Genomic DNA, 14249 nt, shown 5'->3' with positions numbered 1-14249 from the left:
AATGTTTTAAAAATACAGTATATTAAAATAACTAATATGGAGCATGGATATCCTTCTTCAAGGCAACTTCCGGCATGCTGCATGTTTATGGATTAATCCTAGGCTTTTTAATGTGAATTATTGAGAGGTGAAAGGGAGTTACATTATCTGTGCAAGGAGGACATCTTCTCCAGAGTTCTATAATAACGAATCCAAAATGTAAAAGTGCATTACACATAGACGGACCAATCCATTGCTGGTTGGCGTCAGCAGTCATAAAGATTTATTATAATTTGAAGGCAAAGACATTTAAACTGAGGTTCTTTCAACTGATAGGAATGCACTTAATACCCTGTGGTGGAACTGAAAGACATTCACAACTTATTTCTGACATTTCCCTGCAGCTGCTCTCCATGTATTGTTCTGAAATAAAAACATAGACATCTTGAGCCTTGGATTACCAAACTCATTATCGGGTATTATAGATGAGCATTATCACCACACCACAATGCCCAGCAGAGGGCAGATTCTGCCACAATAGCTCATCCAAATCACAGTATTTGTTTATGATTGCCAGGAAAATGTTTGCATTTATTCATAAAAAACAAATAAATACAAATCTGATTTGTAAAAAAAATTACATATTTGTGCAGCATTCAGTCATAAAGACAGAAGCAAACGATTGGAATGTAGGGTGTGATCAAGAGGAAACCAGTGGTGTGTGTCTGAAGTCTTCTGCTCCAACATTACAGCGACAGCACAAACTTCCTGCAGAGGAGACATGAAGAGAAATACATGTTAAAGATATAAAAATGAAACATATTTGACAGTATAAAATCATTTTAATTTCAATGAGAGAAATGATTTCTCACTGTATGATGTCAGGCAGATGTGGGTCTCTATATAAGCCGTTGTGCAGATACCCCAGAGAACCGTCAAATGGCACCATCTTGACCCGCTCTGCATTCTGGGCACTCACTGCTACCTCATACATCTTGGAGAGAAAAAAGCAGAGCAAGTTAGGTCCAGCTACAACAAACAGCTATCCCACAGAAAACACATAATCTATTACAGCTTTCTGCATCAGTAATACCTCCTGAACAATCTCAAAAGGAACCAAGTGATCGTCCTCTGAATGAAGGAAAAGGATCGGGCATGTCATTTTCTTCAAACTGCAAGATAACAAGTACATAGTATTAAGTCATTGCATTTCATTGTAATTAAAATATTAATAGCTGATAAACTGTGTTAAAGCAAGCGTTTAATGGAAACATACTTTTCTTCAGAAGGAAAGATAGCCTTGTTTTCTTCCCCTGGATCTGGGAAAAGGTACCCAGATCCTGGAAGCCCCCAGTAATACTACGAACAGAAAAAAAATAATACATTACAAGGTTATGCGTCATGTAGAAGCAGCTACTTGAAATGGACAAACCAAATGTCAGAAGTGATAAGTTCCAGGAGTTTACCCAGGTAAAAGCTGGCATCTCCTTTCCCTTAGAGTTGAATGCACCCTCCAGAATCACGCCATCAAAACTCTTCCCTGAAAACAGTAAACAGTCATCAAGATGGTGGAATTATTTAGTTTGTTTCCATTTCCCAAAATACACTGGTATTAAACCTACCTTGCTCAAGCAATTTGACTGCAGCACTAGTGGCCACTCTGCACAGAAGAGAAACATCCTCAATGTTTTAGAGTAGTTGGAATTAACAGTTCAGCTGGTTCTGATGGTTGCAGGTTTATTGTAGGGATGGGCTAATCTCAATCAATCTTTTCAATCTTCAATCTTTTCTGATTTAAATCATATTCTATGCAACATGATTTCTCGAATCAGCATATTTAAAAACCTACTTTGCCTTATTTTACTTTATTTTACACCTTTAAAATGTGTCTTTGTCTTCTCCCAAGTACAGCAAACATACATAAAATGCATATGACACAACATAACAAATGTACAAAATTAAAAACAGTATAGAAAAGTTAAAGCCAAAACCAAGTCACATTTTTAATAAAAGAGCACATATCTTATTAAGTAATAAGTGTTTACTGATGCAATCATTCTGTGTATACTGCCGGTATGGCATAGGGAATAGTTTTGTTGTTTAGCTCAAACTCTGAGTTTGATGGACGTGAGCTCATTTGTTAGGCTTCATGTGTACAGCACTGTCAAATATAATGCAAAGTTACACTTATATCTTATTGACAGACATGATAGTGTTTAATATGATGAGATCTACAGTGTGTATAAATATTTGTCTGACACTCACTATTCATGATTTTCTCTGCATAGTTGCTTTTGGTATTTCAATAAACTAGACCTGCAACGGTTTAAAATGAAGGACCAATGATTCAATCAAGCTATGTAACTAGTCAATATTTAACAGTGTTCTTTGTAGTGATTCTGTGCTGAATTCAAAGTGTTTTGCACAGCAATGATTTCCTATGTGTTTCGGTGTGTGGCTCTCTTTTTCTTCATCTGGTCAACCATGGCCATCCCTGCTCATGCTAACTGCTGTAAGTGGCTGCTGTATTATATACATTTATAAAGTATTATATCAAATAAGAGGAAAAGCAAATGTTTTGTGTGTAAAGCGATTAGATAACTAAAGGAGAGAGAGGTGTTTTATTGTAAAATCTAAACGTATAACATGTGTTGTATGTATATTGACAGAATTGCACAGGATATGTATGTATATGATGTATATTTTAACCTTCCCATCATCGCACATAAAGAATATGTGTCTACTTATTCATGCACAAACTGTGTAAGTCTGTTTCAAATGACATTTATTTCCCTTTGTGGGATCATTAAAAAGTACTTGACCGATCACTGTCATTAAGGTGTGAATGCTGCAGGCTATTACATCAAAGTTCAACATTTCAAAAAAGAAAAAGAAAGCATGAAATACACATTCATAACATTAACCTGAATTAACTTGTAAAGTGTAAGTCTCTCCTTGAGACAAATTCTGTAGGTTAGGTGTGTTTTGTCACTGACCCGGTGCCAAGAGAGTGTCCCCAGATGACGACCAGGCTGTTTCCACTGCGTTCTTTCACCCAGTTGTACACGTAAAGGGCATCCGTGGTCACACCAGCCTCAGTCGGCTCCCCGGTGGAATCTCCAAACCCTGTAAAGTTTCTATCATCAACTTCCGTTCACCGACAAATCTCAAGAGAAGCTCTTTACGGCCACCAGGTGGCAGCCTCTCAGAGGGAAACCTGCACTAGAGTCTGACCTTAAATTGAACTACTGCCTTTTGAAGGCTTTACAATGAACAACTCATCAAGCACAAGTGCATCACTCTACATCTTATGCCTGCAAATTATTTTAAATCATTGCGAGAGGCCTGTGTATTACAATCAATAAAAAGCCAAAGAAGCGTGGAGATGGAAAATATGTTGAGAAGGGTCATAAATCTTCATTTTCACCAACCTCTGTAGTCAGGCACCAGCACGTGGTAACCAAGTGCACTCAATACCTGTTGACACATAATGCTTATTTGTCATCAGAATGGCTGCTTCTTACGTTTATTAGACCTTCACAAGATTAATATGTTTGTGTCGGTGATCACTCACTTTTGCCACTCCAATCCGATGCGCGGCTGCCCTGTTGGGATGATTCAGATAACACGGGGAAAAAACAGTTTTTTATACAATCGCGAATATGTCTTGCTGTGTGAAACATTTAATATCTGCTTCTTCGGGGAGCAATTTAACACGGGGATGCATTATTCATCTTACCTTGTGCCCGTGTTGCCGTGAAGATATATAAAAACTGGACTTCCATCCCTTAAAGTGTTCTGGTACCAAGCCAAGTCCTTCCCCTGTGCCTCCTTCCATTTACTTTCAGGGACAGTGTGCCTTGAACAGTGCAGAACAATAAACCAGCTTTGAGGCACAACTGATAACTGGATCATTAAAAAAAAAGGTTTTATATCTAAAAAAGTTGTCTATACTCACCACACGCCAAGAGAGATTCCTTCCTCTGATGTTAAGTACATGTTGACGGTGTGATTAAGGGAGAGATCAGAGGGTCGGCTCAGGTCAATAAAGAATGGCACCCTGACTACAAACCGGAAAAAGAAGAGAGGTGGGCCATTTTTAGTGTGAGCCGCTTGAATATTTACAGTACTTTGCAGGGACCAAGAGGGAGTTCACATACTTCTGTGAGTGTAAACAAGGTGCTGGATTAATTCTGGGAGTGTCCTCTGCAAGAAGGGCACCAATATGAAGATAACAAAAAGGGCCAATAAGCCTCTTTTCAGCCACCATCGGGACCTGAGAACAGAGAGAAATCAATGTGACCACTCACCATCTGGCCATTAGTTTATATAACTTGTGTCAGTAATGGCAGATGACCCTCCAGGTTGTCTTTCCAACTGACTGAAATACTTGTTGAATTGTAATTTTTGTTACTGAGCCAAACAAGAGCAGACAACAACTGAGGGGAGTAAGAGAACCTTGCAACACCATCTGTTAATTTAAAAGTGTAATACTGTTTATGTAACATACCCGCATTAACATTTTGAAGACAAATGTTTTTTGTTGAGTTGTTTACTTACATTATCCCAAATTTTACTGTTTTAAAACCCAGATAAATACACCATTTTAATTTAGTATCTGTCTGTTTTATTTACAATCCTTTAATGCAGTAGTACCCTTATGTGCATGTGCTAGAATAAATAAAATGACTTTATTTATTCTAGTTTTTAATCCACATCTAAATGATACAATGTTCAGATCATGGTTGCTTAATGCTGTGTATTTTAACCGGATTAAGGACTTTAGTCATCAAAAGTCTGGATCTTCTGGAAAAACAAGCAGAGAAAACATTAGCAGCAGCCAAACAGCTTGGGAGAAACACAGCTTCGTAGCATGAATCTGCCTTGTTCAGTGTGTATGGTTAGTTTCTATGACATAGTCTGTTTGTTTTGAGGAGTATACCTCTGCTGATAATTCAGCTCACTTTATTTCACTCCCACTGCAACTCTGCTTCGGTTGAGCTGCGAAAGTTTTTTGATGATTCAGCAATTGTGATGTCTCAAGGTGGAAACCACAAATAACTTTACTGATTCAAAACCCAATTCACTTCAGAGTCATTGTTTCTGACTGTCTCACTATGGGTTGGTTCGCTCTTCAAATGCGCTTCAGTGTGTCGACAGTTAATGAACACATCACCATTCAAACAACAGATGTACACGAGAATGTACACTCAAGCCCATTGGCAAATTAGAGATCCACTCCACACATGTCCCACCAATCTGTGGTTGCAGGATTAATATGGGAGAGAAGAACTGAGTAATCTTATCAAGAAAGGCAGGCTGCCATTGGAGTCCGTCCTTACTCCCTAGAGGCAACAACAGACAAGAGGATGCTATTCAGACTATTGCCAATTATTGGACAATGCATCCCACCCCCTCCATTAACACTCTAATCAGCCAGAAGAGCCCTTTTAGTCAAAGACTGATTCCTCCTCACAGCTCGAGGGAAACATATAGGAGGTCATCTATTTCTACAGCCATAAAACTCATCGCCTCATCTGCCCAGTGTTAAAATGTTCTACTATACCATTAACTTCCCAACCCTTTTTAGAAGATGTCCAAAACCCCATGCCAGAATCTTATAATGAATGCACAACTGCAGTGTGGTGTAATGCAACCATTTGTATTTTAGACATCTATTTTACTGCACACTTTTCTAGTTTTTCTAAGAAATAATAATGTCACTGTTACCTTTCAAGTGTAATGCCAAATCTCTGAATCTCTTTTCTAATTTTAAATCCAAAAAATGAAATACATATTAATCAAAACGTTGACAGTGAAGTTTACACTGCCTTGTGTAAATGAATGTTTTTAAGATGCGTTATTGCGCAGTTAAAGCGGATTTCAGAAGACACAATAAGATTAAGTTAGAATTTTTGGATTAATGAATTAAAATTGAAAAAAAGATTTATTAAATGTCTACAACACTGTAAGTACTTATCTCTTATCTGTCCCATTTCTAAAGTAACGTTCCCAACATAGACTGTATGGGTTGTACTGCACATGTCCCCTCCATTGACTGTTGACTTATTACAAGGTTCTTTAAGTTTTAACTTGTGGTCTCTGCAATAGTAATGGAATCATGAAATCTCTAAAATATCTGGGTTGTTAAGTACAACAATAGGGGGGAAGACAAATCTTTACGACATGCAGAGACTGACTTCCTTTAACCCAGCAGAGTTAGCAGCAGTATAACCTCTGATTTAGAAATGACAAGCTAACGTAACTCGCGCTAAAGTGAAGTAACTAGCTAAAGGTAGATAACTCACGGTGCTTCATCCTTCTGGACCCTGGCAGACCTCTGAACTTTGCTAGCTGCGGAGGATGCACCATGCTGTTTGACAACCCTCTTCCTCGGCATGTGAAATCCGTTCTATTTATCAAATGAATGTATTTTATATTTATTTTAACCCCTAGCCTAGTTACGTGGTGCTTCTCGGTCAGTTGGTAGCAAAAAAGTTTGTACAAAGTACAGTTTAATCGCGCGGAAGGGGAGGTACCTGGGATTTAAGGTAGCACTACTTTACACTGTTTAGTAGTTGAAAGCACAATACATGTTACACACAACGCCACCTTAAAAACAACTTTCATTTGTCACCCATCTCTATATTTAGTTTTATTTTTGGAATCCCCATTACCATTCTCTACTATATCCAATCTCTCCATATATTTATACATGCAATGTATATGCACCATGTGGGCACACACATACTGACAAACATGCTACAAGCAGTACAAAACCAAGTGACACACAGCAGCCCGATCGCTGATTTCTATAGACAATTTTACAGTCAGACTTTGACAGATCAGTTCAGCTCATACCATTACTTTTGGTAGAAGAATGTCATTCTGAGCACAGCATTTCTGATGGTCAAAATGTCGCTGTGAAAATACACATTGTTATGTTAAATAGGAAATAACCTGAAGTGTGCTCTATATTATGGATTATGTATTGCATTCCTGTTTAAATTTATTTGATGTTTGTTTTGTAGCTTTTTAAACCTGGCACGTTTACGGAATCTTCCATTAATGTGCACTTTCTGTGTAAATCTAAAATAAAACTAAACTGTACAAATAAATAAATTGAATAAATGGAGCATTTACTTAGCATGCAGTGCCTGGAAGGGTTTTTTCATTAAACAGATATATGTTATTGATTTTTAGCAGCAGTAACAGTGTTCAATGGTGTTTGGAACTAAAAGCAATTTAATCCTGCACAGAAATCAACTCTCTGTGAGTTTAACGTGAGCAGCGATTATTGCATCGAGGCCGACATGTTTTGGCTCAAATAACAGTAATACATTCCACTTATAATGTTATCATCCACTTAATACTTCACATCTTCTTTATTGCAGGTATTTTAAAAACTTTAAATTAAAAGAATATCTAGAAAACTCATTCATTTCCGATCAAAACAGATTTATATAGAACCTAATCTGAATGCTCTGAGCAGCGTCTATAAAAACTCCCTGCAGTGTTTGACAGGTAATTTCTACTAATTGCTGAGCAAAAATGACTGCTTAGGACCAAAGGTGTCGCAAAAATAGATTAAAACATGTTGCAGATGACTACTTCAAGGGCTGTGCCTGTATCAGGGAATCAGTAGAGAGGATGCCTGCTTCAGTGGAGCCCTCCGGTAGCTGATGGGTCAGGTACACACCAAAAGTGACCTAAAAATATAGTAAAAGACAACTTATTATCTTTTCATACACATTTAACTTCTTATAGCACCCAAATGAGCAGCAATTATTTTTGGCTGACCTTCCCGTTGCGGTAGGCAGACAAAGACATTAGCGGTTCTTTTGTTCTGGCGCCAGTCTCCTGGTCAACGCCAATCATCTGGCACCTTCCACACTGACCTGCAACCTTTGGGTTCATCACAAAGAGGAGGACATACTTTTTTTGAGGAATCTGCCTTTAATGCATTTGAATATTTCATCATGTATCTCAAAGTGTTAGCTCACCACAAATCTAGTGTTGCCAATAATCAAGTGTGACCAATTATCCTCCTCAAATGGTTCTACTCCAGCGATGACTAAATTGGCTCGGAAGCGGCTAATGACATTCTGTGTGTCAAGGAGCTGATCGCCCTCGGAGTCGTCCTGTCTGAGAAAGGGAGTGTGGGTAATTGCATGTTATTTAGCGACGCTCTATAAATGCTCCACTGTAATGTAAATGTACAGGCGTAGACGGATCCTGATACTTTTTTTTCATTACACAGCATTGCTTATTTTGAATAACATATCATGTGTTCAAACCTGCTGCTCATTACTTTCTGAATGAGCTCCACACTGGCACGGTTGATCATGAGATATTGAGCTTCATTCACCAGGGAGAGGGATGTGGAGGTGGCAGCTAGAAGGGAAAGACTTTATATTACTCCAGTGATTTGTTCAATGCGAGAAAAACATTTTGATCTCTGGTTTGCAGCCTGCATCTTCACTGAGGCAGGAAAGTGAGCTTCTGCTTTACTACAGAAGGTGAAACAAGTGCAAGTTTTTTTGTAGATATCAAAGGGACCTTATTATGCTTTTTGGGTAACAAATTCCAAAAGTTTCTCTCCCACACACTCCACCCACCTGAAACACCTTCATTGGACTCCTTTGTTTACTTCCATAACATAGTGACAACACTCACACTTCTATTAGTTAGCGCTACAACACATTGTACGTGACGGGCTAAGGGCAAGGACATCACTTAAAGGTTGACCAACCAATCACAGCAGACTGGGCTCTGGTTTCAGACAGAGGGTGAAAAGAGGGGCTGAAGCTCGGGCATAATGAGAAAAAAAATAAAGAGCTTTTGGTCACAGTAGTGGCACAAAATACAATTACGAACCAGAAAACAGGCATAATAGGGCCACATTTGAACATGCATGAATAAGGGGTGGGTGATTTGTGTCACTGTGAATGTAACTGTATACAGCAGTATCAAATCTAAACATTTAAACCAACAGGAAGTCCTTGAAATGCTCCAAAAATATCAATTTAAACATCTGCAATTCAATGAGAACCTGGCAGACTCCATCTGCAGAGAAAGATTGTTTGATACATCCAAAAGCTCCCCAATAGCCACTAAATGGACCTTGTGATAATATTGTTTTTACAAAAAGCTATATTTATTGTGATTTCAATTGCGAGCTGTTAATAGATCAAATAAGCTTGTGGGAAATGGTTCACAAAGAGGACGAAAGCCCTGAACCACTAAGATAATTAATTACATTGATGCACAAAAACCTGTGAATTGCATCCGGCTCACTGATGCCTCATTGCCAGCAGAAGCTTAATACGCTTTTAGATATTATGTAGCACAAGAGAGACGGTACATTTTTAGTAAGGAGTACTACTCAGAATGCAAAATTGCCTCATGTCTTGTGTGGCTCCTGACATATACATTATTAAGTTATGATTATTGATGTTTGAATGTGTTCAACACTCTAATGCTGCAGCTGGTGCAAGCAGAGCTCATTTAATTACCTTATATGCTGCTGGAAATCTAGATCCCAAATGTTGTTATGTGAGCTCTATTTTAATTTAACTTGTATTTTTATTAATCTTTGTAAAGTGTTTTATAATGTAAACACGTATTTAAATTCTGTATTAAAAAAAAACAGAGTCCGTAAGGTCACCTAAAATACATTTAAAGGAGTAAAAAAGTACAATATTTGCCACGTAAATACAGTGGAGTTGAAGTATAATTTAGAGATGGATATTGAATACTAAAGTATGAAATAATCAATGAGTGTATGTGTATAACAATTAAATCAGTCAATTTGAGCCTGAATAGCACATGTCCTTTTACATAATACACTGGTTCTATTAAAAAGAGCAACATGCAAGGGCAGGAAAAGAGGATATTTTCAAGTGACCATCAGAAGGGAATGCAAGGACGCAGCCTAAGCCAAGCAGTAAAAACAGGATTTGTGGCCTTGGACTGCTCATGTACAGCATAACAGATACATCCACAGTACAGAATAAGACAGGCAGAACAGGTAAGATGCTTATATAGGTACCTCCAATAGGCTTCTTCTTCATGTGTCTGGTAAAATCAGGACTTTGTCTTTTCAGGCGGCATGGCTGCCCAAGGAAGTCTGAGAGCCATGATGCAGCCTCATCCCCACAGTCGACAGTCTCCACTCTGGAGGAAGGTGGAGGATTATGATCTGAAGGCCCCGAGGGAAATCTACAAAGTTTTATGCCACTCACTATCTGGTGCTACATTTAATCCAAAAATCAGTGGAGTGAAATTAGATCTTTTGAAACCCGTCATACGGGTATCTGAGTAAATCAATATAATCTCTTGTTCATTGTTTTTCCATTAAAAGTAGTAAATAACTAGAATTTCATATGAAAGAGAATGCAGGGGACTTTATAATGCTACAGCAAGAACAATGTTGTGCAAGAATGCACTGATGAGTGAAAAATACGAGTGATATGTGTCACAGTATTTCCTGCAGCAGCTGCTTTCACATGTTTTAACACTGCCAGCTCACCTGTCACGACAGACTTTACTCTGACACACCCGGTAGCTTGCATGCGTTTGAGTGTTGTTCTCCAAGGGAACTGAAATGGTATCCATCCCTGCTGGGCATTTGAAAAAAAAAAGCATTAATACATTAACAAAGGGAATTTATCACAGGAAATCCGAATGATTGACACTTCCTAGGTCCAAAAGTGGTGTTTATTTTTAGCAAACTGCAGTCACACTGCTTGACCTGATGCCTGCAGGAGCAGTTTGTTTGAGGGCAGGTGGACTTGTGGGCGAAGGAGGCATAAACGCTGTTCCCTCTTCTGGCTCAGACACACGCCGTTTCCATTCACCACCATCCAGCCTCTGTCATAGCGTAAACCCAGCGGTCCTACAGGCCAGTCATGGACCTGCATGAAGAAACAGCACAGAGTCAAATCTAAGCAAAGAGACAGGAGGAAAAAGGAAATAAGGGGACAGACACATATTTAAGAAAGACATAAATGTTTGGTTCCTACCTCAAAGGCCCCACATGATTTAATAGGATAAATGTAGATGTTGGTAAGAGTATAAGCCCCCCCGTGGCTGTTTGAGTTTCGATGTCCAAATCCCCTCAGTGATTCTGTAGTCTTCTCCTTCTCATCTACTTTACATATTTCTCCATTAGTGATTTTGATTGGAAGAACTTCATTCACGCCCTGGGATGCTGATGTTGCCGTTTTTAGCTTCTCTAGTCTCACTTGATCCACAGTGACTGGTTTTTCTACAAAGCACTCAACGACAAAGTTCAGGAACTTTTGACAGTCTTCAAATGTCGACATGTAGCCAAAGGACACGCGTACAGATCCGGTCGGCTGGCCCCCCACTAGGTCGATGTTGTCTCCACAGACGTGGCCTGCCTTGAGGAGAGAAAAGACAATGTTTTATTCTACCTCCACACACTTTGACATTTTTCTTTTTGCTTGACTCTCACCTGCAGGTTTCTCCTTATCTGCTCATTGCTAATCCCGAGCAAGGACTGACAGGCCCCGGTGTTGCAGAAGCAACCTGTTCGCACATGGATATTGTACAGACTGGCCATTCTGTCTACCTGAGGGCAATGGAACAATTGTGTTAATATTCAGCAGCGCTGCCTACGCATAAATATGCATTAATTGAACTGTTGTGAAATAGAACGAAATCCTATTTGTTGAATGCACCTGAGAATACCCAATTATCTGTCCATGAGAATCCTTGAGGTTGAAGTTTAGGATTGCGCCTTGTGTGCTTGGATTCTCAAACTGGCCTTCGGCGTATATCTGAGCCACTGGTCGCCCGTTGCCATGGCAAACACTTGAGAGCAGCATGTAAGTGTAGCGTGCCAAGCCAAATGTGTGCTGTTGGATGTTGTGCATGCCTCCTGGAGCCAAAAAGGGATGAACACAGGGATACTTGATGTTAACCTTAAGCCGATCATGAATAAATTGCTTTATGTATTATAATTCTACTGTTCAAATATTTTAATGTTTTTCCATACTGCACCTGTAATTCTGTAAAGAGCTTCAAATCCATGATTGATAGCAATAATGTCCAAGAAAGAGACGGTCCCATCTTCAAATCTTTATCATGGAGAAAGTAAACAGTGCATTTTAAAACAAGGTTGCAGCAGCTTTCAAAGGATATCTAGGATTTAGCAGGGTTGTACAGTACTTTACCTGTCAGAAATGTTTGCAGCCGGCACATAATAATCTTCCCCAGAAAGGTAAGCTGCTGCTGTGCCTCCTCCAAAATAAGTCTTTTTTAGTATGCCTGCTGCGTTGTTGCGGACAATAAGGGCCCCCAGACCTGTGGGGAAGCCAAACATCTTATAGAAGGAGACGGGAATAAAATCAGCAGGGCACTCCTGTAGATCTAGAGGGGAGCAGCTGACATGAGAGGCAGCATCGAGAAGCACAAACCAGCGTCCATGGTGGTCACATGCTGGGTAAAGGCGTTTCGTCTGGATGCCTCTCACATGGCTTAGGGGATACTTCCTCCCAGAGAAGTTGCTCTGAGCTGGGTAGCAGAAAAGATGTGCCGTCTGGCAAATAACATCTTTACCTCGAGCCTCATCTTTTGCCCTGTTTTCCACTTCCTGAGGGGAGACAGGCAGGGCAACTGCTCCCTGGGCAGAAGCCAGTCCTCTCATGCCTACTACAGAGGTGTGGCTGTCAGTAAAATAGCAGAAGAGACTCCTAGCTTCGCTCTCAGACTGCGGACTCCAGGGAAAGCTCTCAGCAACTAATTTAAGTGCGGCTGTACATCCAGAAGTGAAAATCACAGAGTACTCCTCAGGGGTGGTGTTAAAATGCTCCAATATCCTGTACAAAAACAAAACATGTGTTTGTACCTATATCATCCAGAAAAGCTTTTCAAAGGGGCCCTGATATAAAAAAACATTGTACATTAAAAGATTGTACCTGTATCTGACTCTCTCCACTGTGTCATGTGTCAATCTGCTGCTGGGGTGATGGCTGTGGGGGTTTCCTATTTGGACATTTACAAATAGATGTTTTTAGTTTTTTAGCAAAAATATTTTAAACTTTTTTTTATTTTTTAATGGGACTTCTCTCACCGTACACATTCCTTGAAATGTCCTGGACGTAGTCCCTGACCAGAGACTCTGGGTACAGTGTAGTTGCTGCATGATCCAGATATGTTATCCCTGTTTGAGTACAGCAGTACAGCAGCCATGTAAATACAGAGACGAGTAGCCTGTCACCTCGGTTTGTGAACAGCCATTACCTTTAGTGCGTGTGAACTCCAGCTCAATCGCGTCTTGTAAGTTTTCCTCATAACCGTAGTGACTCCACCACTGCTTAAAAGTGTTAAAAGTGCAAAGTTTTGGGAAATCCATGGCCCGCTTTTCGACTCGAGAGCTACAGAGCAGACTGCGGGTCTGTTGTGGTTTCAGGCGTTTCGACACACACTACTGTTTTATACCCATTGACATGTTTCAAAGTCCGGTGAACTGCAGCTGAGCTTCATAGTCCGCCTCCCTTGATTCCTCATGCATACCGTCTCGAGGCTAACGTTATTTTCTGGTAGGGAAGTCACATTAAGTAAACTGTTGACTTTTTGTGTAGGTCAAAACAGTTGATAAGACTTCGTAACAACTTGTTGCTATCATGTGACTATCAGGATTGTTTTACTCTCCTCCCCCTTCAACTTTTAGCTATATTCTTGTAGCATTTTCGGACATAGCTTAGGGAGTGCAATGCAAACAGCAGCTAACTTAACAGAACATCAGTGAAGGGAAATATGAAAGAAAGTGATTATTAAACTTAATTACAATGTATGTTAAATAATGAACGTTATTCATATGTTATAAAAATGGACATACAGTCCATTTTGTTTACACATATAACATAACACATTTTACCACTATAACTATTTGTATTAGGGTTGTTTGTTTGTACAATATGTATATTTAAAATAGAAGAGAATATAGCATTTTGTATACATTAAATACATATTGTAGAGCCGATGAATGGGAGTCGGAGGCGGTGTGTTTAATATAGAACACCACACTTTATTATCCATTTACACACACGAACAGAACTTAACAGCCAACTACGAAGCAGCAAAGATGAATGGCAGGATGACCGGAACTCCTAGGTCCCACCCACTAACGGGTCCGTTGGGAAACACTCTTAACATGTTCCCCACCCACAACAACACAACGGTGAATTGTGTCCCTCAATGTGTCACCACAATATATATCAAAACAGGTGTAGAAAAGAAAC

General features: G+C 39.5%; 2 protein-coding genes across 3 annotated transcripts; both read right to left on the bottom strand.

Annotated features, from left to right (window-relative positions):
- Window positions 1–239: 239 nt before the first annotated feature.
- On the bottom strand, window positions 240–6511 carry si:ch211-117n7.7 (Monoacylglycerol lipase ABHD12-like). Of its 2 annotated transcripts, XM_063875278.1 has the most exons (13): window positions 6288–6511; window positions 4140–4255; window positions 3938–4043; window positions 3719–3838; window positions 3554–3584; window positions 3411–3456; window positions 2976–3105; window positions 1602–1639; window positions 1446–1519; window positions 1256–1338; window positions 1073–1151; window positions 852–973; window positions 240–747 (listed from the first exon to the last, which is right to left on the bottom strand). In XM_063875278.1, the coding sequence occupies exons 1-13, from the start codon at window positions 6377–6379 to the stop codon at window positions 726–728; spliced, it is 1059 nt and encodes a 352-aa protein (XP_063731348.1). In that variant the 5' UTR covers window positions 6380–6511; the 3' UTR covers window positions 240–725. The 2 variants fall into 2 exon arrangements, with proteins under 2 accessions (XP_063731348.1, XP_063731349.1); XM_063875279.1 differs by lacking the exon at window positions 4140–4255 and having other exon boundaries at window positions 6288–6485.
- Window positions 6512–7206: 695 nt separating this feature from the next.
- mocos (molybdenum cofactor sulfurase) lies at window positions 7207–13614 on the bottom strand. The gene is made up of 15 exons (XM_063875277.1): window positions 13249–13614; window positions 13079–13168; window positions 12924–12990; window positions 12180–12824; window positions 12007–12083; window positions 11685–11884; window positions 11459–11575; window positions 11004–11384; window positions 10733–10895; window positions 10511–10598; window positions 10031–10155; window positions 8277–8373; window positions 7983–8124; window positions 7780–7884; window positions 7207–7688 (listed from the first exon to the last, which is right to left on the bottom strand). The coding sequence occupies exons 1-15, from the start codon at window positions 13358–13360 to the stop codon at window positions 7587–7589; spliced, it is 2511 nt and encodes an 836-aa protein (XP_063731347.1). The 5' UTR covers window positions 13361–13614; the 3' UTR covers window positions 7207–7586.
- Window positions 13615–14249: the final 635 nt, after the last annotated feature.

The sequence above is a fragment of the Eleginops maclovinus genome, chromosome 22 (assembly GCF_036324505.1).
Source record: "Eleginops maclovinus isolate JMC-PN-2008 ecotype Puerto Natales chromosome 22, JC_Emac_rtc_rv5, whole genome shotgun sequence".
NCBI lineage: Eukaryota > Metazoa > Chordata > Actinopteri > Perciformes > Eleginopidae > Eleginops > Eleginops maclovinus.
This window is presented reverse-complemented; position numbering and strand designations above follow the sequence as displayed.